This window comes from Branchiostoma lanceolatum, chromosome 11 (genome assembly GCF_035083965.1).
Source record: "Branchiostoma lanceolatum isolate klBraLanc5 chromosome 11, klBraLanc5.hap2, whole genome shotgun sequence".
Classification (NCBI taxonomy): Eukaryota; Metazoa; Chordata; class Leptocardii; order Amphioxiformes; family Branchiostomatidae; genus Branchiostoma; species Branchiostoma lanceolatum.
The window spans coordinates 8,891,797-8,915,057 of NC_089732.1; the positions used below are offsets into that span (position 1 = coordinate 8,891,797).

General features: G+C 42.0%; 1 protein-coding gene across 5 annotated transcripts; it reads right to left on the reverse strand.

Annotated features, from left to right (window-relative positions):
• Positions 1-3,193: 3,193 nt before the first annotated feature.
• On the reverse strand, positions 3,194-21,953 carry LOC136444357 (F-box/LRR-repeat protein 2-like). Of its 5 annotated transcripts, none has more exons than XM_066441871.1 (4): positions 21,501-21,953; positions 20,327-20,758; positions 8,021-8,837; positions 3,194-6,051 (listed from the first exon to the last, which is right to left on the reverse strand). In XM_066441871.1, the coding sequence occupies exons 3-4, from the start codon at positions 8,793-8,795 to the stop codon at positions 5,438-5,440; spliced, it is 1,389 nt and encodes a 462-aa protein (XP_066297968.1). In that variant the 5' UTR covers positions 8,796-8,837; positions 20,327-20,758; positions 21,501-21,953; the 3' UTR covers positions 3,194-5,437. The 5 variants fall into 5 exon arrangements, with proteins under 5 accessions (XP_066297968.1, XP_066297967.1, XP_066297966.1 ...); XM_066441870.1 differs by having other exon boundaries at positions 8,021-8,840; XM_066441869.1 differs by lacking the exon at positions 20,327-20,758.
• Positions 21,954-23,261: the final 1,308 nt, after the last annotated feature.

A 23,261-nucleotide genomic window follows, 5' to 3' on the forward strand; every position in this document is an offset into this window, starting at 1 on the left:
CAAGGACAAGTCGCTTTCGAAGGAGAAGATATGACGAAGCCTCAGCTAACGACGGAAGATGACCCAAAGCTGAAGAAAGAACCGAACTCTCCACCACCAGAATAAGAGACCATGGCTACGCTTTTGTATTTTTTTGTACATGTCGAATGCTATAGTGTTTAAAACTAAACAATCACAATATGATGGCCAGACAACATCGACTAGAAGTTCCAGTAGAACAAGTCTGTGACGAAGCGTCTGTGGAAGATAGAATAGCCCTGAACTGACGCACCGGTTTCCAACGTTTCAACGGAGGACTTCTTTTCCCGATTTCACCGACACAAGCTCCTTGCTACAATTGTTGAAACTCTGACACTCGGATATTGCATCGTGGCATGACAAATCAAAAAGACATTCACACAATGGCAGGAGAAGATCGGACGACGTGGAAGAACCTTAGTTAAAAATAGCCAGTCATTATCATATTGTTTAGGACAGAGACAATTTGTTCCAGCCACTTAGTTTTTCACCATGGTGTATGCTGCGGGAATTGATTCTGAATGAGTCCCATCGGACAACAGAAAACTCTTGAGAATTCATATCAGACTTCCTTTGTGTGTTGTCAGTCAATATACGTCTTCTTGTAAATAATTGCGGATCGAAGAATCCACTGTATCTTTTTATATTACATATTAATCATGTACATGGTCTTTGATGTTTCTTAACTTAATGGTATTTTGTTGTCAGCACCGTGTATGTTGTAACGTGTTCACTGTAACGATTGTAAAACGTAATCTTGAGTGCTATCTTTTCAGGTGAGATTTTCGGGTAGTTATACCTAAGCCCATGTTATCTATTAGGTCCCACACTATTGTATGCTAAATCGTCGATCGTCACGCCACGTCGCAGTTTGTGATCATGTAGAAATGACGAGTTATGGCGTTTAAGTTTGCCTTTATCCACAACATCTGTGTTTGGGAGTAGCTTTGTTTTGGTTATTTGATTTGATTTAAGAAACCAATCCACCCTGTTCGACAAGGTCTTCCAACTATGCCCTTTGAACCTTTTGCCGTCATTAGGGCAAACAAGCCCTTGACATTTCAACTACGGGGACAGTAGTCGTACGGCAAGTTTACGACAAATTCTTGCGATAGTCGTGAATGTGTCGTACACATCTCATCTTTCTAGTGACGTTTAAGGTTGGTAGCCTCTACCAGGCTCCATAGGTTGCTGGGGAAATTGGCCAAATTGACAGATGATATGCCAGGTGAGTTAGCTGGCCGGGAGTACAGTTTGCAACCTACGTAGGTGTTCGTCGTGTGGTTGGTTGGCATGTTGTCTGTATATTTAGCCAATTTCTGCTATTTTTCCAGTGACCTGTGGAGTCTGGTAGAGGCTAAAAGATTGGCATGGATTTTAGTCGATGGTCTATTTTGCCATACCTTTGTGTGAAAAATCCTACAACAGGAAATTATACGATGAACATGACTGTGGATTGAATAGTATTATAACGGCATTTAGTTAGGAAACCAAAAAAATATCTGTACATATCATATGTTCACGTTTATGTATTCGAATGGGGATATCTTATTTGCTGTGTTCATATTTTTGTGTGACCGTTGCCTATATACTAGTAGTTTGGAGCATATAACTGTCTCAATATGTACCCAAATAAAAATATATTTGTCGAGTTTATCGAAACATGTTTGCTTGTAGTGATGTTTGTTTCTGTCTAGATTGTTACGGTGCTAATGAGGGAACTATGTTCTTATTTCTAAGTCCGAAATTATGCAGACAAAGAATTGTCTTTGAACTGGCAAATCATGTCATTCCAAATTCGATTATAAAATCGCGACATAACAGACTCATTCCGTTCATATGAAACTTATTGTAACAGTTATGAATAACATTTCTTATATAATCCTCTAAGCTTCGATTTTCTGAAATATGAGAAAAGGAAAGACAGACTCTGTTTACATAGTGGTTTGAAGGCAGATTTAAAACCGCGATTTTCAGTCAACCAAAACACAGAGACAACCGAATGTTGTTTAACCGGTTTTGTAACTGTTTGGCGACAAATGGGTGATTTCTGGTCCACTTACCTGTAATTTAGGTCATTGATTATGAGTTATTCCTTAAATCTCGTTTGAACATTGTGACCGAAAAGTTATCCTAAATATGATATACTTTTTCAAAGTCACAGCATTTGCCGACATGAGATCAAAGTGTGCGAGCACGAGAAATGTTGCTTTGTGCGTTGGTGCTCTTTTCAGGCATGACAACATCAAATAAATCCGTATTTAAGTAGCGACAATTTGTATTTAGACAAGTTGTTGGGTCAGATTACCAGATGTGCAAAGAAAAAATGGGGCAGCATAATGAAAATGACGAGCATTCAAGCGAATTTTTCACACCATTTTGAAGGGTCGATACTTTAACTAGAAGGTACTAGTAATGGACGTCATAGCATGAAAGACAGAGGTGTAAGTCATTTACAGTGTAGCTGAGCCTTATTTCAATAGTAGTGAACAGCATGCACCGCTTGGTTCTTTACATTATCAGTTCTTTATCAGTCCTGGTTAAAAGTCACCACTACTGACTGCCCAAAATATAGTTGGTAGGTGGCAATGTATGATGAGATGTCAGCAACTTTGTAACTTTACAATCAATCATTTCAACACAAGGTATGCCTAAATGTCAATTTTCATACCAAGTAAAACTCTTGTAAGATAGTGGCAGGACAGGTTGCTATGTAATAGGATCCGCAAGGTGGCGCTAAAGTAACAAACTTCTGTTTACCTTGCCCTCGTCCTTGGTGGTCTTCAGTTATCGGTCAACAGGAGGCATCATATAAACTACATTAAGCGATATAATATCAATTTTATGGGTAGAAGAATCACAGTAACTCCGCAATTTGTGGCATGATGTTACGATTGTTATGTGTTGAGAGCTTTTATCAGAGCAACGAGTTGTCTTTTTTATTTCAGGTACTTGTCATAACCCGTGTCATTGGAACGACACACCTTACGGATAGCTAAATCTTACCCTATGTCATCTGTATGACAAAACCTACGGATATCTGACTCTTACCCTGTGTCATTTGAATAACACACCTTATAAAGCTGAATCTAGATCTTGCCATAATCAATCAAATCTATATACATGTATAATAATCTCATGCATCTTCAAGAAGCATTAGACAACACACAGGAAGTAGATAGAAAATGGAATGCTTTATTTAACAATGTATCCCCCACCCACAATTAATAAATAACAATTTCTCGAAAATAAATACACTTAAGCATAGTACAACAAAGGGTAAAAGAAGCAACAATGCAGCGGTTAAATGTATACCAAGAATGCTGTGATGTCTACCTTAAGCTAGTATATACAGGAAAGAACACCATTTGCACATTTACATAGAAACACCATTCTTCTTTGATTAAGATGTGTACATGTATGTACAACTTAGTACAAGTATCAATTTCTCAACTCGATTACTTTGACCAAAAGACTTATGAATCACAGAAGACGTAGAAACAAACAATCTTGGAATCTAGATATTCCAGAAGTTGACTAATATGTTCATGTTAACGTTTGACGAAATGAACGGTTTCGCTCTGGTATACGTCTCTTTTGTTCTGTCTGATAAAAAAAAACATCAAAATCAAATCAAACAAATCTTAAATATCAATATCTCAAAATCACAATGGTCGCGTGGATATTGCCACCTGCAAGTGTGGTCTCGTTCTATCCGTACAAATTCTTTGACAGATTTTCTTTTTTTTCTAGAGTTTTTATTTCGACAAGACTACAATGTTCGTCGAGTCTGGAAACTTTTGCTAGGACAGCATGTTTCGTTTGGTTGGCTTGTTTTCTCCAAAAAGATGTAAAGGACCTAGTTGATAATTAAGAGTTGAGGTTACGGCGACACCGCACCAGGCTACAAATGTATTGCAATGACTTATACGTTGCGAACACAATGCTTCACCAATCCCCATTAGACATTACACATGCCACTAGGAAACAAAAACAATTCATAGAAGACTGAATTATAGGTCACGAAAACATAATATTATGGATGAAAATGACTGGTACCCTTTGTTCAAGTCATAAAAATGAAAACGCGCGATGGTTGGCAATAGTCCCCCTGTAAAACTAGCGTAGAATGAGATGTTATGTCAAACATGTCATGACTATAACCCTCTCCAAACTCCGACGCCATTTTGAAATTTGTTCGAGCTCTCGCGAGATCAAGAGCACAGTCTGACGAGAACGTGCGCGATTCTGGGGTCGGATGGTAAATATTTCGGAGTAGCTGTACAAATTTGGACAGGTAGTAAAGCATCCGTTACAAAACGAGATATTACTGCACTCTCTCATCAGTTTTGGGATCTCCAGACGATGTCATCCATAAAATCATATCTGCGCTGCCTTATCAATGAAAACAAACCTTCACCGCTCAATTATTAAGAAAAAATTACCCTGTCTTCCCGCACAAACCTGAATCATCGTTACTGACATGTAATTTACAGGGTTTAAGATTGTCAGATACAATACAATCAATATGTATCATTCTTATAAACTTTTCTCCATTCGTTCCATTGCCTTTATCAACGACAATTCGTACATGGGCAATTGCATACTTCAAGCATGTGGATTCTATTCAGAAATATGTTGCCTGGTCGTAGCAAATGCATCCAACAACAGTCTTTTGAAGCGATAGCAAATTATGTTTGAGGCACTGCTCAACAACTCTGGCCTTCGTATTATCAAAATATTTTAAAATAGTACCACACTTCCACATATTGAAATTTTAAAAACATATCTGCATGTAAGAGTCATTGACAGTGAGTACTTGTATGCACGTTTGAAGGTCATGCCCCTAATTTTCTAACTTTTAGACAAGTGATTTTCTACCTATTTTTACACTTGTGATATGACGTCACATCCATTGCAAAGTGTTTTGTTTCTATCAGACGTCAGTGCAAATTATCTAGCTGGTCAACTGATCTAACCTCATAGAAGAGCAATGGAGCTACAAAAGGAATTATCAAACAAACATTGATCCACCATGACGCGTACCTGGTAGTTTCTTTACAGATAATATACTTCCACCAGCATGCTCAATAATCTAAATAATGTTACCTCACAAACTTAGTTTCATGGATGACATTTGCACGCATAGTAATATTTTGCATTTTATATAGGTAAAGAAAATTTCGTTTACAATGACTTTCAAATACTTTCGTTTCTTTTGTTAGATACGGTACCATTCTCAACAAAGTCCTTACTAAAATCACCACAAGAGAGCATGTTTCGAAAGTGCCATTCTTTCTTGGTCTCTCCACACAAGAATGTCATTTTTTTGCCTTTTTCTTTTGTCCCTAGATGGTGTCATCCACAAAAGCAAGTTAGCGCTGCACTATTGATGTCTTTGCACCGTAATTAGTCACTATCAGCTACACAGAAAACTTGGAATCTCTCGCTGGCACAGTCCCTCTACGTGGATGTTGTTATTCAGGAGCCACATTCCGTCGGGTGACAGGTTCCTACAGTCCCGCACATTCAGCCTCTCTAGCCGCCCACACGTCTGCAGCAGCAGCCCCATACCCTGGTCCGTCAGGCGCGTGCACCCCTCCACGTTCAACGTCCTCAGCGACACGGTGTTGGACTCCGACAGGTACCGCAGCGCCTTGTCGGTCAGTAGGAAGTTTCCGCTGACGTTCAGCTCCGCGATGCCCGGGCAGTTCTGCGATAACTGTTTGATGCCGCGGTTACTGACGCTGAAGCAGTGCGCCATGCTGATGTGACGCAGCTTCGGACACCGCTTGGCAAGATGCTCGATCCCCTTGTCCGTGATTCGGAAGCACCAGTCAATGTTGAGGTACTCCAGGTTGGGGTTGTTGGCGGCCAGGTATTTCAGCCCGCTGTCCGTCAGGTGCCAGCAGCCGTTCAGGTCCAGGTGACGCAGGCGGGGGAAGCGACACTTCATGCCGGTGTCGGTGATGAAACAGTGGCCCAGGTCCAGATGCTCCAACAGTCGGCAATACTGCGCAATATAGGCGATTCCTGGAGGGTAAAACAAGGGATTAACGATGCAAATCGGGACGGCATGTGTAAACATGAACAAAACACAACAAAGCTACAGAAAAGTCACCAAAGTAAATAATCTGAAGAATGCAAGGCTTTTGTTGATGGAAGAGACACCATCGCGTAGAATTTAAGGCTTGGGTTCGTAATGGGAATGCCAATAACCATCTCAAGTTGTTACAGTACCAACTGCTCTATTTAGACACATTAAGATAATCAGGCGGAGGTCAATACCAAACAGTGCTGGCGGCTTCATTTAGATTAATTTGGGCTATCAGGACACAAGGCCGTTGGACTCCTACATTGGTTGAATCGGTCGGACACATTTTATTCATTTATTCCGGCCAATGATATTGAATAAGGTTGTAAAAAAGCACAATTGTAGAAAGATTAAGACCAAATAAATCCATAGAAATGGCAAATACCCCTGCTTTTAATGTGCTAGTGATATTTATTCTCTTCGCCCCCATCGCAGTTGGTATAATCCACTGACGATACGAGGTCAAATGGACATTTTGGTTTCCCGCCAAACTGCTCAACTGCGTCATTCATGTAAAACTATAGATTTTCCACACAGGACTTAACAAGATGCGCTACAGGAACGTCTAGGAAGCAGAAGTAGACATTGTGTAGTTCAAAGACGTCCTGAAGATGACAGAAGATAGACGTGGCGACTCTTGGAGACCGCCTTTCGCTTCAAGACGCTTTACGAGCCAAGGCTTTTCTCAGATCAACATTCATGATGTTTGGTGAGTTTGCGAGCGTGTCAATTCGTGAGAGAGTAGAAAGGAAGTGATGGGGAGGGGGGATCTCAAGGTACTTCGGGAAAAACGGGGACGCCAAGGGGAAAGGGGGCTCAGATAGAGACTAGAGAGACCATACAATCAGTATATGACCCTAATGTCATGACCTGAAGTCCTGATTACCCAAATCCATCTAAATGACACCGTCGGCACTTGTAATTGACCTCCGCCTGATTACACAGATGTGTCTAAATAGAGAAGTTGGTGACAAGCATTTGTGTGGATTTTGTACTCATGCTACACACGTCGTACAGTTCTGTTTTTTATGGACTGCAGTTCTGAAGGCATCTTACAGGTGTCGCCTTGATCTGCCACGATCACTGGTTGTTTGCTGTTTCAGTTTGTACAATATGCAATTTTCATGTAGGCATGCCGTTGCAAAACACTCGTCTCTTGTGTGCTTTAGCTATGTATGGGTAATTTGGTAATTTATGGGTAAACGTGATGATTTACATAGTATTTTGTCGTTGTTGTTGTTAAGCAGATACAGGGGATGACCCAGGACCGAAGCACATGGAAGGACCTATACCCAAAGAAGTGACATAAGTAAGATACCTCCTTTTTTGTTGTGTTATGGTAATGTTTTTGTAGTAGAGGGTATGTAATCTTTTGAAAGTGAAAAAATGAGATAACGTGCCTCTATCTCAATTTTTTCACTATATTAGAATCCATGCACCTTGTCACTAGTGACAAAATGAGGTAGTACTCTCTCATTTTTCATTAGTAGAAGTATTATCCTAATAGTGAAAAATATGACATAGAACCCCTCTATCTCCTTTTTTCACTTAAGTCCATATGTATTCTCAAAGGAGTGAAAAATATGAGATAGCACCTATTTCATCTTTTCACTGAAATAAAATTCATGTATTCTCTACGTAGTGAAAAAATGAGACAGCACTAGTCTTTGTCATTTTTTCACTTATGTAGAATTCATGTATTTTCTGAGTCAAATAATTGAATAGCACCGTCTAGATCTATGTCATTTTTCACTTGAAGAAGAATTCAACTTTTCTCTTTCTTTTGAAAAATGAGCTCTCTCTAAGATACACAAAAAGTATGCATTGACCGTAGTAACTTCATCAACACTGCCTTGGTTGATCTTCTTGTGTTTAAATAATTTAATAAGAAGATAATTCTGCACTCACCATTGTCAGTGATCTGCGAGCTCCTAACGTTGAGATGTCTGAGCTGCGTACAGTACATGGCAAAGTGTTTAATGTCCAAGTCGATGACTATGCCGCGGGAGGCGCTTGACCAGCCCACGTTGAAGCACTTCAGCCTCGTGCAGTAGGCCGGGATCGTTCTCATCCGGTGTGGATCGCGCCACAGTCCCTCACAGTCACTAATCGTCAGCTCCTCCAAGTTCACGCACTGCTTAGCCAATGAAACGACGCCTTGGCACGTGATCTCCGGGCACGCGTGGATGACGACGTTGCGCAGCTTCTTGCAGCCGTTGGCCACATGAGCCAATCCCCGGTCGGTGATTCGCCGGCAGCCCGAAATGTTCAGCTGCGTTAGCTTACTGCAGTTCTTCCCGACATGCTCCAGGTACCTGTCCGTCACGAGGTTCCAGCAGGCGCTCAGGTCTATTCTTTGCACGTTTCCCCGCCGTTGTAAGATGTTACAGAAGACGTCTTCCTGCTGCGTCGAGCTGAACGTCGTGGATGAAAACTTTAAAGAAGTCCACAAGCTCGAGTCCTGGCAAAGCCCGCACCAGCGCTTGCACACCTGCGCTACGGGCGGCAAGTAGACTAGCGCTGGCTGCAGGAAGGAGAAGACCCGGAGGATGAGCTCGTCGGGGAGGCAGGAGAAAGGGTCCACCGGGTTCTCCTCATCTGTCGTTGCCATGGTGATGACAGGAAGAACGTTGAAGCACTTGAGCTTGGTGCAGTACACTGGCACGGTCCGCATTGTCCTCATTCTTCGGGGGCCACGCTGATGCTAGACTTAAGTCCCTCTCACCTGCTGAAACATAAGAAATATATATCAAGACTTGTTGATTTTAAGCGTTGTAGTTTAGAAGAATTACATCTCTTCTTGGACCTCAGTTATTACTAACCAGCCCTGAAACTGTTGAAGTTCAACGTCACAACAATAGTCATAGCAACTTAACGAAATACACATAAAACTCAATCATCAAAACTGTTCAATAGTAGCATATTCCAAAGTCCTAGAGGATCAAACATTTTTAAGGCGTTGAACTTTGGGTTCCGGGGAAGAGGGAACTAAGATTCCATGGTGGCCATAGATCTTGTGACACTTGCAGCTGACTGTGACATATTATAGTGGTTTAAAGATGACCTGGTGACCCAATAGAACCAACGTTACCTTTCAGCCTTTTGGGGGGAATGCATGACCTGACGTGTATGTAATTCAGGCTATAGTCGTCTAGCCGTCGCCTACAAGAGACGTTGTTGAAGGAACTAGGTCATCAATTCTGCAGACTATTTGTCTGTTTATTTTCCCAAATACGTACACATTCCTGTATTCCTTTGTTGCAATGTGCAGTTATGCTTCCCTGGATTGTATATATTACGTTTTGAACAGGTTTATTTTTTCCTGCACACATGACATAGTGGGAAAGCTGGAGCTGTCATAACTGGAACAAAGAGAAGCCAGGCCAGTAATCTTAAGCTTCGTTCAAACAAGTTGACAGTTCTTTAATAACCTTTGTATTCGAGCAAATAAGACAAATGACCGAGACGCGTTTCAAACCGGTTTCTGGACAAGAAAAGCTCGAGAAATGTAAATTCTAAAGGTCTGGGTGCCAAGCGTTCCAGAGGGCGAATACTGCCGCCATAGCACCGGAACCCAAGTTGTGTGTATCCCGGCGCCGTGATTGGTCGAGGGAAGACGTCAATCATCATTTTAAAAGGGTGGTCTATTGTGGCCTTTGTATGAGTACCGGAGCTGTGTTAGCCGTGTTGACCTAACAAACAATTCGCACGTCTGGGACATAAATTGTATTTGCGCTAACGAGTCATTTGCGTCGCCTCTACACTATCGTGGCTTGTTTAAAACCCGACTCGTTTCTCTCAAGGGCCTGAACTCCAGCCCAGAAATACACAGGCAAAACAGGATTCTTTGGAAACCCGGCAGTGATAATAACAGTTTTGATAACACACCGGGACAAACTTAACGTGGGCGGGGAATATTAGAAATCTTCAGGCATTGTTCCACGCCTTTTGAACTGCAATGCCGCGATCACACTCAACAAACAGCCGTGTTGACGTAAGGATTAGAACATGCAGTAAATCATGACAACATTCCCTAGTGTGATCCCCCTTAATGATCAATCCTCAAAGCCAAGGAGTGATTTTTCAGCTACTAATGGAGCGTTACCAAGTTGCACTTGTAAATACACATAAACTCGGCACACTGGGACGAGAGCTTCTTGTTTTGTTATCTTTATTATTGGCGGAAAGAAAACCTTTTATACACCGAAGACTGCCGTTGGCAATGCTAACATCAAAACATTGTGGTTTAGACTTTTGAAAGAGGAGGTCTGGAAATGCTTGACTGAGTGCCAGTAATACTCGTTTCAAATGTAAGGTGGGTACAATGTTTGTGAAGCATACAACTATGTCGTTGCACTCGTGTGTATCTAAAGCACAATCGACATTCAAAGCAAAGTACATTTGGTAACTCTTACCAACTCGAAGGAAGACTCTAACATGACTCTACAGTTGATAAGATTGTAGTATTATTGTGGTAGTATCTGGTGTTTGCGTAGGAGTACATTAGTTATGTGTATAGATCGGTATCATACTTTGTTACGGTCAGTCCACAACCCACAGACCTCTGAAGATAACGCCAGTATGTACATTATGTACATAATAAGATCTGATAGCCACAAACTGGTAGTAATATCTATGCACAACTTGTCTTGGTCTGTCATTCAGCGAACTAAATCAAACACCGAGAGGCAATTAAGGAATGAAAACTTGAGAAAGGCAAACATTTAGATATTTGTAAAATCTTATACGCCTAAGTCTTAATTGATTGATACTTTTGAAATGTGTAAAGTTCCTGTAAAATGTACAGATTACATTTTTGCCAATGATTAATTGTATTTCATTGATTGTTAGAGTGGGGATACATGTAAGGGTACAGGGTTGAGTAACTTCTGATACAGGGTGGACATTGGAATGGGCACGAGAAGCAATAAAGGTATACATGGAAGAAACTTTACTCATCTCAAGTTTTTGTTTTCAATGTAAAATTCTTCCCCATTGACATGTACGCCAAATGTGATGAAGCACTTTTTTATCAAATTTTTATAGATCTAGGATAAATGATGAAATTATTGGCTTGTAAAACATAATACGTGCGTCCAACAACAGTTTCATTGATATAAATTACACACGTATGGGTATGGTTGAATTGTTCAAACAATAGGCGATTCATTACTGCAAAACACAGGGATTTTGTTCAAACCACCCATCTCTTCTGATGTTACCGTCTTCAAAGGTCGCTAAAGATAGAGGCTGTGTGTTTTCTGGTGGCGATGTGTGTGTTTTGCAAAGTTAAGTCTGGTGTTTTGTCATAATGAATTGCAGGCATTCACATGAATTCGTCGTGATTTGTATGTTTGCCACTTTTAAGTCGTTTGCTTTGTAGGATTTATATCAATGCGTCACTGTTGCTATGGTTACCGAGGAGCTTCTGTGGTGTTTATCATGTATGATGATGATGATGATGGTTATTCTATTATGACCCAGGCTATAGACTTGAGGTACAGTTCCCACTCTATTGCAAATGTGTCAATTGTTGAACATCGCTTTGAGATGTTTTGAGAATGCTTCATTTCTAAATGTTAAGAAATCAAAGTATCGAGTATTGGTGATGACGCCAAATGGGGCTCACAATGATCATCGTACCCATGATATGAGCTGTAGCAGGATGTCTAAATCGCCACGTTAGCACGTAGATGGCATGGTAATGGGGCAGAACTTGTTGGCGCCTTTCACCGAAACCGCACGACAACTCTGAATTCGCTTCGAAAATATTTTGTAATCAATCTGTAAATACGCGAGGAGAATCGAAGGAAAAATTGCCCCTTTTATCGATACGACACATCTTTTATATCCTCCCGTTCGACCGGAACTACCCGTCCGCCATTACCCCCACACTTCCGACAACATCGCAAGGCCGTCATGTTTGACCTCAAGGTCACACCTTTAAGGTCAACTTCGCGGGAGTTCTGACAAAGCTACCGAAAGGTGGTAGTTAGTTTTACCTCCCACAGTGCTCATTTATATGTCGATATTCCATATCATATCTTGCTCACAGATTTCATACTTTGGCCTAGTAAGTTACGAATACATGTACACAATTTGTCGTCCGTCAAATATTTGCATTGTACTCATTTATTGATGGCGCCCTAGTCGAAGCGGATACAGCCAAAGGGTTCTCACCAAATGTAATATAGATCAAGCTTACAAAATGGCATTTAACATGTACCAAACCAGTCGAGTTTATCATATTTCTTTAGCTGTGTTTTCTCATACATAAAACGTTCTTATCGTCAAATATGTTAGATTAGGGGTCTACCAGATGCTACACCTACATGTTGCCCTTGCACCATTAAAAAAAAGACATCTACTTTTTACATCTTATGTTATTACATCATTTCGTTACCATGTTCCACGTTTCCACCAAGTAAAAAGATGAAACTCCAACCAGTACGTCCAAATTGGCATTGGACCAACATAAACCCAATTATAGAGATCGCTTTGTTTTCACAGCACCCAGTGTCAAGTTCTTCCACCTAGACAAGTGCTTGGTTATAATATTTCTCTATCTACACAGAGTAAGTTGTTGGAGTGGGTATTAGTGCAGTTAGCAAGGACAGGGCGATCGAATTTTGCGGCTGTGTATGACACAACTTTGCCTCAATGGCGTGTCACACAATGCCCAACCGGTAAGGTTACAATGTAAACTTCCTAGCAGGGATTTCTATTAACGGGGGTGTTGCGGGCTTCCGTCGCGATGTTTTGGGTACAGCGGTCGGGACTTCACGGGCGACACGGGCACGCTTGTTCGACGGAAACCTCAGCGGCGCCAGGGAACCCCGCGGCCGTGTGGTCGGTAAACTTGACTAGACATCGTTTGGCACTTACAGGGTATTTGCATGCACGTGGCAGTCACATTTTAGATCGCTATGAATAGCCGTCAAGGCCATGTTGGTAGCTTGGATGGATTCAAGATGGCGACTGACCATTTGGAATGCTCAGACAATATTTCAATAATCACAAGTAAGAAATTACATATGATGAGTTGCTTTCCAAATATACAGAAGGATTTTGAGGAATATGTCAAATTTCTAAAACATCATTCACGTAATATCTTCTCATGCGTTTAACCCACCAATATGGCGAGGCTAAATTACGTCACAGTCACGTGACTGCAGTGACTGCAAATGGGGTCAGTGACCTTGACAATCAACAGGTGGTTGATGTGAAGAGCATGTCCAAACGGAACGGAAGCGGATATAAGAATACTTTTTCTGCTGATTGTTCACGGTCAAATGAATATGGTAACATACGTCCATTGACCTTGAAGGTCACGCACTTTCATAGCAATGCCGTAGATATTCTGATTACACCATACGTTTCTCGCATAATGTGGAACTAGTGGTTAAAGACGGTTTTCCCAAAATTACTTTATGGTGCAAAAGTTTAGTAATGCTAACTGTTCCAGAAACCTAGAGTAAAAAGATAATATGATACAGGTAATTATAACCTGATGAAAATATTCACGAATGGTGATCAAAGGCATCAGTATCTAACGAAACGTCATAATTGTTAAGCCCAACGTTTGTAGACAGAAAAATGGCTGCGTACAAAAGAACACTTTGTTTAATTGATTTACCAACCTGATGGAACTATTATTAACGCCTGATGATCAAAGCTACTTGGTCATGTTCTAGCATGTAGAATAGGTTAGCCTTGTAGTTGTGGTTAAAGTCTTGTTGCCATACATTGTACTTGGTCATGCCTCTAGCATATAGAATAGATTAGCATCGTAGCCTTATGGTTAAAGACCTGTTGTCATACATTGTACCCTGTGGCATTGTATAGCGTTGAGGTTCACGCCTTCTGTGTATCACATAAACTTGGCCCTAGCCCCATGTGGCGCCTTCAATTACAATCAAACACAAATTGATTTATGACCTTACTGATGACTTCTGAAACCCCAGCCCCTCTCTTTTTGCGACACAAACACCGCAAATTAACGTTGTACAAGCACCTGACAATGCCCTTAGCCTTGCGCGACGACAGATGACGCGAGGGAAACGTGAACACTAGATGACATTACTCAAACATAGAGTATGAAAACAGTACTACTACAGCAACTTTTGTAACGTACCATTTGAAAAGAACAAGAGGGCATCAGTGTTTAAGCTGCAACCATGACAGAAAGAATGGGAAAACAAGACCCGAGGAAGTCGTTACGTTCAGGGGAACTCGGTCAGAACAAGCCGCTGGAAAATTGCCGACTGTTTTGGCATCTACGCTCGAGAGGCTGTAGTGTTTCGGACACACACTCGACCTGTTTTCGGACTTCAAACGTTACCCAAATCCGCGGGGGCAGCATGCAGTAAACGGTTTCGTCAATGACGACTAAAAGAAGAACACAAAATACAAACTCATAGAAAACAGGCAATTCTACGGATTAGTTATTTCTACTCCTCTCACTTAGTATGTGGACAGCATACCTCGTTTAAGGCTTTATACGGGCCTCGAATTGCAAACACACACAAAAAAATGTTTTATTTTTAGACAAAATTGCAGCATTACACACTTATTGTCCGCAATAATGAAGAACATCCGTATCTACGCAGGCCTGGTCACATACGTCGCAAGGTTTTTCAAGTGGCAGGATTTTCAGCAAGATCTTTACAGAACGGACTGTCGACAAGAATCTACAAACTTTTCCACCAGAAAGCAGCTAAATTTTGGACGTCACGTTCAGTACTGTCTTAAATGTGTCGTAGACTTGTCGCACGACAAATATGCTATGTGCCCACGACCTGTAAGAGCCAGTTCCACTACACTGATTAACTAGATTATGGTTGTAAAACAAGACGTAATGAAAGCTCAGGAACATTCCTCTACTGCGATTACGTGATTAATGACACCCAGATGACTTCAGGCTACCCACCCAGTCAGTCACGTATATGCTGCTTGCTTAATTATTTTTGATACAGAATAAGTAAACATGTCCTACATAGATTATCCCATTTTTGTGTGATTAACAAGCATTGAATATTGGTAAAAAGATTATTAATAAGTTGTTGAGCTTGAGCTATGCCCCTAGCAGCTTTCTTTCAAACCGCAGCTTTGTTTTACGTTCATAATTGTGCTCAAAGCTTTCCAAACGCGCAGTCTACTTGCTTGACGACGTTTTTAGCTACTGGTTCTAGTCACTCTTATTCTTACTGCTATTAATGGACCAACCTTAGATTCGGGCCACAAAGTTCAAAATTCCAACCAGACCGCAGGATTGGTATCATTTCCCAACGTACTCTTCCGTACGGCAGATCTTCGCATAGTACAAATCAGGATAAAAAGATCTCATTAAAACCGTCCACCACTGGCACACAACAGAGATCAACTACTGCTACCAACACGCCCATAAACCTCAGGCCTTTAAAGAGCCGCAACGCAGTTCTCTTTTGAATGAGTAAGGGTGACGTAATGCTAACCCTTTCCACCAACCAGAAATAAGTTCAATCACCCTGAAAGGCTTCAGACTATGGCGGCTGTCACCTCTCCCGCTCTCCCACCTCGGCAAAGGTAAAACGACTCCGCGAGAATTCATCGCTACTGTTGACGATAAATATTTGGCGAGATTGGTCGATGATATCACCGCTAAACCGCAGACTGGTCGAGCAGGTTTATTCTCGATTGAGAGCGTCGGAATGTCGAAATTATGGCACTAGGCACCAATGCATACCTCCAATTAAGGTATTTCGTGTCTGCAATGCCCTAGCATTCTTGTAACGAGCCATTAGGAAGGAAACCTGGTGTAAAAACACAATGGCAGAAGGTGTTCTCAAAAGTTTTGTTTTCATCATGCATTGTACTTGAGAGTGCGTGTATCATAAACACGATAATCAAGATGGCGGAACCTGCGGTATTCTATAGAACACACGTCCTTGACTTTGTATCATATGTATTTTAAAAACGTGAAAACCTAGGTCTTCTATACTTCTTCTTACCATTCTGTAAACATGTATATAAACACCTATGCTCAAATGTTAAGAAACATAGACTGATAGGTTTGCAAACAACGTTTGTAAGAATAATTTAGTTTCAAAGGGTAAAGAGCCTGTCTTGGCCGGTGTAAGGTACCAGAACATACCTGTGGCCAGAACATACCAGGGTAAGATTTGACAAAGTGTAAACCTGACCTGTTACACAGGGCTCTAGGGAACACCTGTTAAAAAACGGAGACGACTTTGGGTACACTAACCATAACAAACACGAAAGAACATCTAAAACACGGAAGTGCATTTCTGTTGGGTGTGGTATGGTTTAGGAATGAGACTTGTTGTAGGATATGAACAACCAAAACACTCCCATTTTCTCGGTAGAAAAAATATATTACCGAAATATTTTCTCTCTGCACTCATTTCATTAAGACTGAATATTGACCTAAATAAGAAAGATCAGAGCTGTTATTCAATTCGACAAAACTTGGGCATAGTCTTACAAAAGAAAAATCACATCTACAAAGCTCGTAGTGTAACTACCATGAATAAGAATCAGTGACACGAGACCGCTGCGACTGTATTGGGAAACGAAATCGCAGAAATGGCCCTTGTACAAAAAGAGAGGCTTTTCCGGGGATCAGCCTGTGTACGGGTAGAGAGAACTTGTCATTGTGTCGCCTTTGTGGCAGTCTCAGTCCTCGATGCAGCCATAGCGAGTATTATGGGCTACTTGAGCGTCCGCCATTGTTTTCTGCAAGGCCGTGTACAGAGGGGTTCCGCTAGTCTCCATTCCAGGCTTCGCTGTTGGCGTTTTCATTTTGCCATTTTTCTGCTCCATTGTTCTAATGGCTCACAATTTTCATGATTTTTTTTACCAATCATAAAGCAACAGTAATGAGATAATTAAAAACAATAAATAAATCGAACTAAGAAAAAAAATCGTCAATACACTGTATTGAAATGCTTGCCACGGAGCCTGCTTTATAGACTAGGTTCCCCTCACTGCCACATCACTCGGCAATCATTTAGGTAGTTACGTGTTTCCACAATGTTAACAGATGGTTCTATTGAATAAGGGTCAAGCCAGTAGCCTCATAAATTACAAGACGTGACGAAAAGTTGAATTATATTTCTGCATTTTACCATAATGCTTATATTTAAGCTGACATTGTATCCATCCCTATGCTTTGTCCATGGAAGACCCCGCCTTGAATAAAATGTATGTTTTGATTTTGACTTCAAAACCTTAAGCTTCGTACGATCTAAATTTAATACATTGTCTGAATAAAAGGGTTTAGATGATTTTAACTTTAAGTTCAGTTATTGGCAACATAGATCAACAAATTGATGAAACATCATCCATACACATATATGTACATAATTAAACACAAATTTCACTGACAAAAGGCAGGAAATGAAAGTACTACTTTTTACTGCAAAATGGGAAGTAAACTTACTATATGCATGCATTGTACTCGCGACATATCGTGGGCACGATCAGTTTGTCGGGCTTGTGATCGGATTTGTGACGTGGAACAAAACACGACAAACAAAAGAACCAGCTAATCTCCAAGATGTCTTCTTACATCGGCTTTGCTACCCTCCTACGTAATTTGCTGCCTTTTGTGTCGCCATCCGCTTTGTTCGATAATGCAGCCTTCACTAGATGGCTTCTCAGTGGCTATTTTGATACAAACGGAGCCAAAAACTATACCTCCATTTTTCATGCAGGTAACTTCAACCACCCTTCCCACCTGTCATCTAGATACAAGCTTCTCTTGTCGGGGAGCAGTCAGCTACATAAGCATAGCCGCCAGGCCTCTTTGTGTCCTCCTTATCATAATATCGATGTGCTCTACCAAGAATGAATGATAGAACACAACTTGATGAGGAAAGCGAAGAAGGGGCTTCTTCCTCCCAACACTTAGCTTCTTGTTACAAGCATGAGGGGCTGGCTTCAAAAGTTCTGGTTACTTTCTAAACAAATAATTACTCCATTAAAAGGATTAAAAATATGAATCATTGTTAGTAATTAGGTCAAGTTGCTGAGCATTTTAAAACTTTGGCTTAGCGAAAATGATAAAACAACTTGAAATTTTCTGTCAACACCATTCAAAGGCACTTGAACGCGTTTGATCCTCCACACGAATTGTACATTATCTGATGAGTAAATGTTGTTTATCGTACCTGTTTAAAGTATACCAGAGGCCTACCGATTTCTCTGGTAGATTAATCATATATTAGGTATCGATAAACTTTCAGGTAACAAAGCAACATGTCAAGAGAAGAGGAAAGGGCTCACGAACTTGCAGATAACAACAACTTTATCGACAACTTGACTGCGCGGAAAGGGGGACTGAAGCACTTAAAATGGCTAATTAAATACGTGACGCACGCTTCAGAAAGGCGAGGCTTTGTCCCGGGCGTGGAGTTGTTCTAAACGTACACCGTATCTTTTGGTAAGCAGGGAATCAGTTACAATGAAGCCATTATAAGCGTTGAACTTACAAAATAATTTTGAAGCTCGTTAACCGTGAATATTGCACGCCCAATGTAGTTTAGGTACCTGTCACGATCGGACCCCCTACTAGTCATTCAAGAAACAATTAGCTTTGTCACTTGACATGTAATATTTACAACGTGTGGCAATCTAAGTACTATTTCCACAACAACGACAACAACAGATGCAAAACAGGCACAATGCCACTAACACATGCATAAGTGTGAAATTAAGGTACGGCTTTGCAAAGATCTTTTTCAACATTAAACACATCAACTGTAGCAAAATGTTAACCAGGTTATAAGGGGTTTTAGCTCAAGATGTATTGTACATAGTGCTTTTGGAAATATCTTAAGATGTACACTGAAGAAGCAAACTTGAATAAACACGTTGTCGTGAGAATTTGTCCTAAATACATGTATACGGATACATAAGCGGTATATAACTGTTCGCTCTGTGACCAGAGACTATAGCATCAGCATGCCTGGATGCGTCTGAAATATCTAAAGATGCACACTGAAGAAACAAACTTCGTTGGGCAAAAATAAACACGTTGTTGTGAGACGCCCCCCGCCCACCCACCTTCCATTGTGCCGAACAGGTGCGTGTAAGATATACCGGGGAAGGCGACGGGCCGATAGGGAGGACTCCGGGTGTGAAAAGCACACAAAACACCCGCCATATTTACCTAAAATACCCGCTCTGTATACCACTCGACGCCGACAAATTTTCCCCGAGCCCCAATTTGTACAGCACCGCAAACTTTCACTAGAAAGAAACCTTACGGGTGGAAGTCGCTGTGACGAGTCGGGTCGGGCTCACAAGGCCGGTCGTGCTTGACTGCTTATGTTTCCGCTAAGTAAACCGACTGTTTTGAGACACATGACTTGACTACAAAGAAGTCATAACAGTGTGGAAAAGCATGATCTAATATAATGTTGTTTATGTTGTCGAGCTGTGCACCCAGAAAACGTTTAGTAATTGAATACATTGGGAAAACACCGTACGTCCAAACACTGTAAAAACGTGAGAAAAGACTACGTCATTTGTTATACAGTCCACATGTAAGTTGGTGATGTACATGTTATTATTAGAACGTGTCCTCCACGCGTTTGGTTGAAACGTTGTGCCGAAAAATACACGCGCGATATATTGACATTGCGCCACCATGACGTAACGTAACACGTAAGCTTTTAACATTCTTTCTATCGGTATGATATTGGGACATGGATGTATATTGATATTACATCCCCTTTTTATAAATTTGAAACGACGTATTAGCATTTCCAAATACTAGTAGCACCTGTGAGAGTATTATATACCGTTTGATATACCTGTACTGCTTTCAAAATTTGAACCACGGCTATCTGTTTACAGTGTTGATTAGCAACATGTTATGATTAAAAATATGTCACAATGACTTTCACTATAACAGGATAGGGTTTCTGGATGTAGGGTTTGCATCATCATTAGTTGACCTACTTCTGCGCGGCTTCCGTTCTGGTTTGAACAAGAGTCGGACGACAGGTAAAACAAATGTTGTCCTACGCGAGTGACCTGTGGACGACTTTTCCGTGGGGTCAAGCCACCGGCGATAGTTATTGGTCTGGTCCGACTGAACACGCTTGGTTGTCTACAAAAGCATGAGTAAGTTCTCTGCTATGATAAGTGAACACAGTGGTATTCAGTTAGACCAGAACTGGTTCGGTATTCAACAGTAAACGTACATACCGGGGATGTCTGCTGTTGTGTAGGTTTAAGAGTTCCACGCAGACGTTTTCAGCTGTTAAAACAAGAGCAAGCGAGGCGGCTTCGCGTCGTCTGTACACAACCTCCCATTCCGACGGGCAACGTCACTGGAAATACCTGTCGTACAACTCACATGCTCTCTACGGGTGGCAAACTCAACCCTTACGGATCACCCGTAGCAACGGGACGGCTAGGGGAGGTCACCAGGGCGTGGAGTTGCCGGTGGACTCGGGCGACCCCCGCCGAAGACCAGTTTTGGTGCCTGGTGTTGTACAGACTTGTTGTTGCCCCTCCCCCTTCCCTCCCCTCGTCTCACCTGCTTCAGAGGGACGCAGGGAGCATGCGCGGGGCGGTGGAGTGCCCCTAACCCGCGGAGCATGCTGTCAACAATGGCACACTGGACACTTGTTCGGCCTGAAAACGATACGGCGGCGTAAGCACAAACCAGCGCCTGTTGTTCTCTCCCCCAGACAAAAAAATCAATCCTATTATTTAAAAGTCTTTCGGAGTCGCGACTCATGATAACAGGGCGACTTTTGTGCCCGGCGCCAAACTCAATAAACTTTTCAATTTGGAGAAGCGGGGTGAGTTATAGGTGAAAGTGAAGGGGCCGCCGGAATATATGCGGAGAAAATAAATTTAATCGGCTGGAAACCTGACTCCCGGGAGCGGAAACACGGCGGGGTACGGTTACGGGTTTGAATGGGGGAGAGGGGGTCGGACAATGTTGTGGCCGGGCCGGCCACGGGGTCTGGTGAGAGGGTGTTCTACCAAACGTAGGGCTACGGCCTGAAAGGCTAGACTCGGACTTGAATGCGAGTTGTTGTTTTACTCGGCGCTATTACCGGATGAGTGATGATACGTGCCACGACTTCAACCCGCCTATTGTGTCTGCCGCCAGGCCTCCTGACGTCAGGTGCCCTGGTGTGTGTATGTGTGTGTGTGTACTCTGTCCTTCCTAAAAAAATCCTCCCTTCCGCTTTCCAACTCCAGAAAAAAATCAAGTCCATAAATTCACATGACAAGCCCTGGTTCTTGCAAGACGTCGGAAGGATTAAGGACAAGGAGGTACTGACGTTAAAAGTTTCCAAGCAACCGCCCCACAAAGCCTGGTGTCAAAGTCCAGTTCACATAGGTGAACACCAAGTGTACTCACCTTGTGTATGTACGCACTGTGTGCCGCTTGTAATGGCGGCGCCCCGGCAAGGTGTCGTCTGCGGGCACGTTTCCTCCCCGCTCTCTCCCTCACAACACGACCGGTTCCACCTGTAACATCGCCACCGGCAGGGGCACTGTTGTGGACGTATATCAGTGGCAGAGATCAAGCGGTGTTTGTAACCATATCAGGCGATAATTAGGCGGGAATTCACTCGACCCCTCTCTCCGTGTCTTCCCCCTGTGGCACGGCGGTAACAAGTGGTTGGCGGCTGGGCGGGCAGACGTCCTTATACCGGCGCGCGGGCAAGTTGTCGGCGGGACTCCTGCCGTGCTGACGGCAGCGGGAGGGCCTACCGGTGCGACGTGCTTGGGTAAATTGCGGAGAGTGTGTCCCGCGGACGTCAAAGACTACCGCCACTGCGCCGCGACATGCATAGTCATGTGTCAGCACACAATGTGGGGCAACCTGCGTGACGCGTCGCCACCGACCAATCACCGCTGCCTCCACAAACAACTATTTGAACTTGCCATCGTTGCGTCACTGTCAGAAACAAAGTTAATTAACCCCCACTTAGCGCCGAGCGGCCCTCCAGAGCGGTCGATCCGACACACAATCGTCCCCGGGAGGGGCAGAGGTGAACCTGTTTCAACACACCTGCTTGTAACCAGCCTCTCTCTCAAGGGGAAAACAGCCCGCAAAAAATACAGGAAGGACAACTTCATGAAACAAATCTTAAACTTTTTGAAAATAAACTACGAGTCCAACGTTTACTTTCAAGATTAAATCTCCATTAAAATCACAAATATATTATCTCGCAATGCGCAGAAGATTGCATTGTGCACCTGTTGTAGACACCATTTCTAGCGAGTAAGAATCAATGTTTTATCGCAGGTAGTAAACACAGTCCAATGGTAGGACTGAAACAAATAGTACACATTTCATTTGTCGTAGACGGTTAAGCCATAAGCAAATACGAGTTGTTAAAATTCCAACGTCTACTTTTAAGATTAATTCTCCACCGTCAGTGCTGAAATTGCAAATATATCATCTCGAAACGCGCAGAAGATTGCATTGTGCCTCTTTTCTAGTGAGTAAATATCAGTGTGTTCTAACGCACATAGTAAGCAGAGTCCAATGGTAAGACTTAAACAAATAGTACACATTTCATTCGGCGTAGACAAGTATAATCCATAAGCAAATACGAGTGAAATTGACATACATTTCAAGAGTGCCGGATAAAGTACACTGTATCTCTGATATTTTTAACAGTGGTACTACTTTTCTTCCTTTTTAGTTCACTAAGTAACCATAGATATTAGCAGCTTCCATTGGTGTATTTACAAGTTTGTATGTCTTAATAGTAATGAAAATATATTTTATATAGTTTTGTTGCTTTGACGTAAGAGTCGGGCCAAACTGTTTCAACCCTAGATATGAAATTCAAAAATTCCTCTCGGGCTTTAAAATGACCCAGACAATTTTTTCCACTAGGGATTTTGCCCATATTCACATGTTTGGATCGCATTCTTCGACGAAAAAAGTCTAAACCAACCGATAGAATAAAACTTTGATTCAATTTGAATATAGAAATGTTGCCGTTATCGATATTGAGACAAACATATACAATGAAATGACGGGCGTACTATATTTCCATCCGTCGTTATGCATGCAGGTATGTATAATAGAAAGATTGTCACACGGTGGAGTTTATTTATTTAACGCTATATGGACACTTAAGAGTGCCAGGTAACACACATG

Bases quoted from the DNA above. Each gene is read 5' to 3' on its own strand.
- LOC136444357 (XM_066441869.1), bottom strand. From the start codon at position 8,795: ATGAGGACAATGCGGACCGTGCCAGTGTACTGCACCAAGCTCAAGTGC. The intron at 6,052-8,020 runs GTGAGTGCAGAA...TTTACCCTCCAG, and splicing joins CTCGCAGATCACTGACAATG to GAATCGCCTATATTGCGCAG.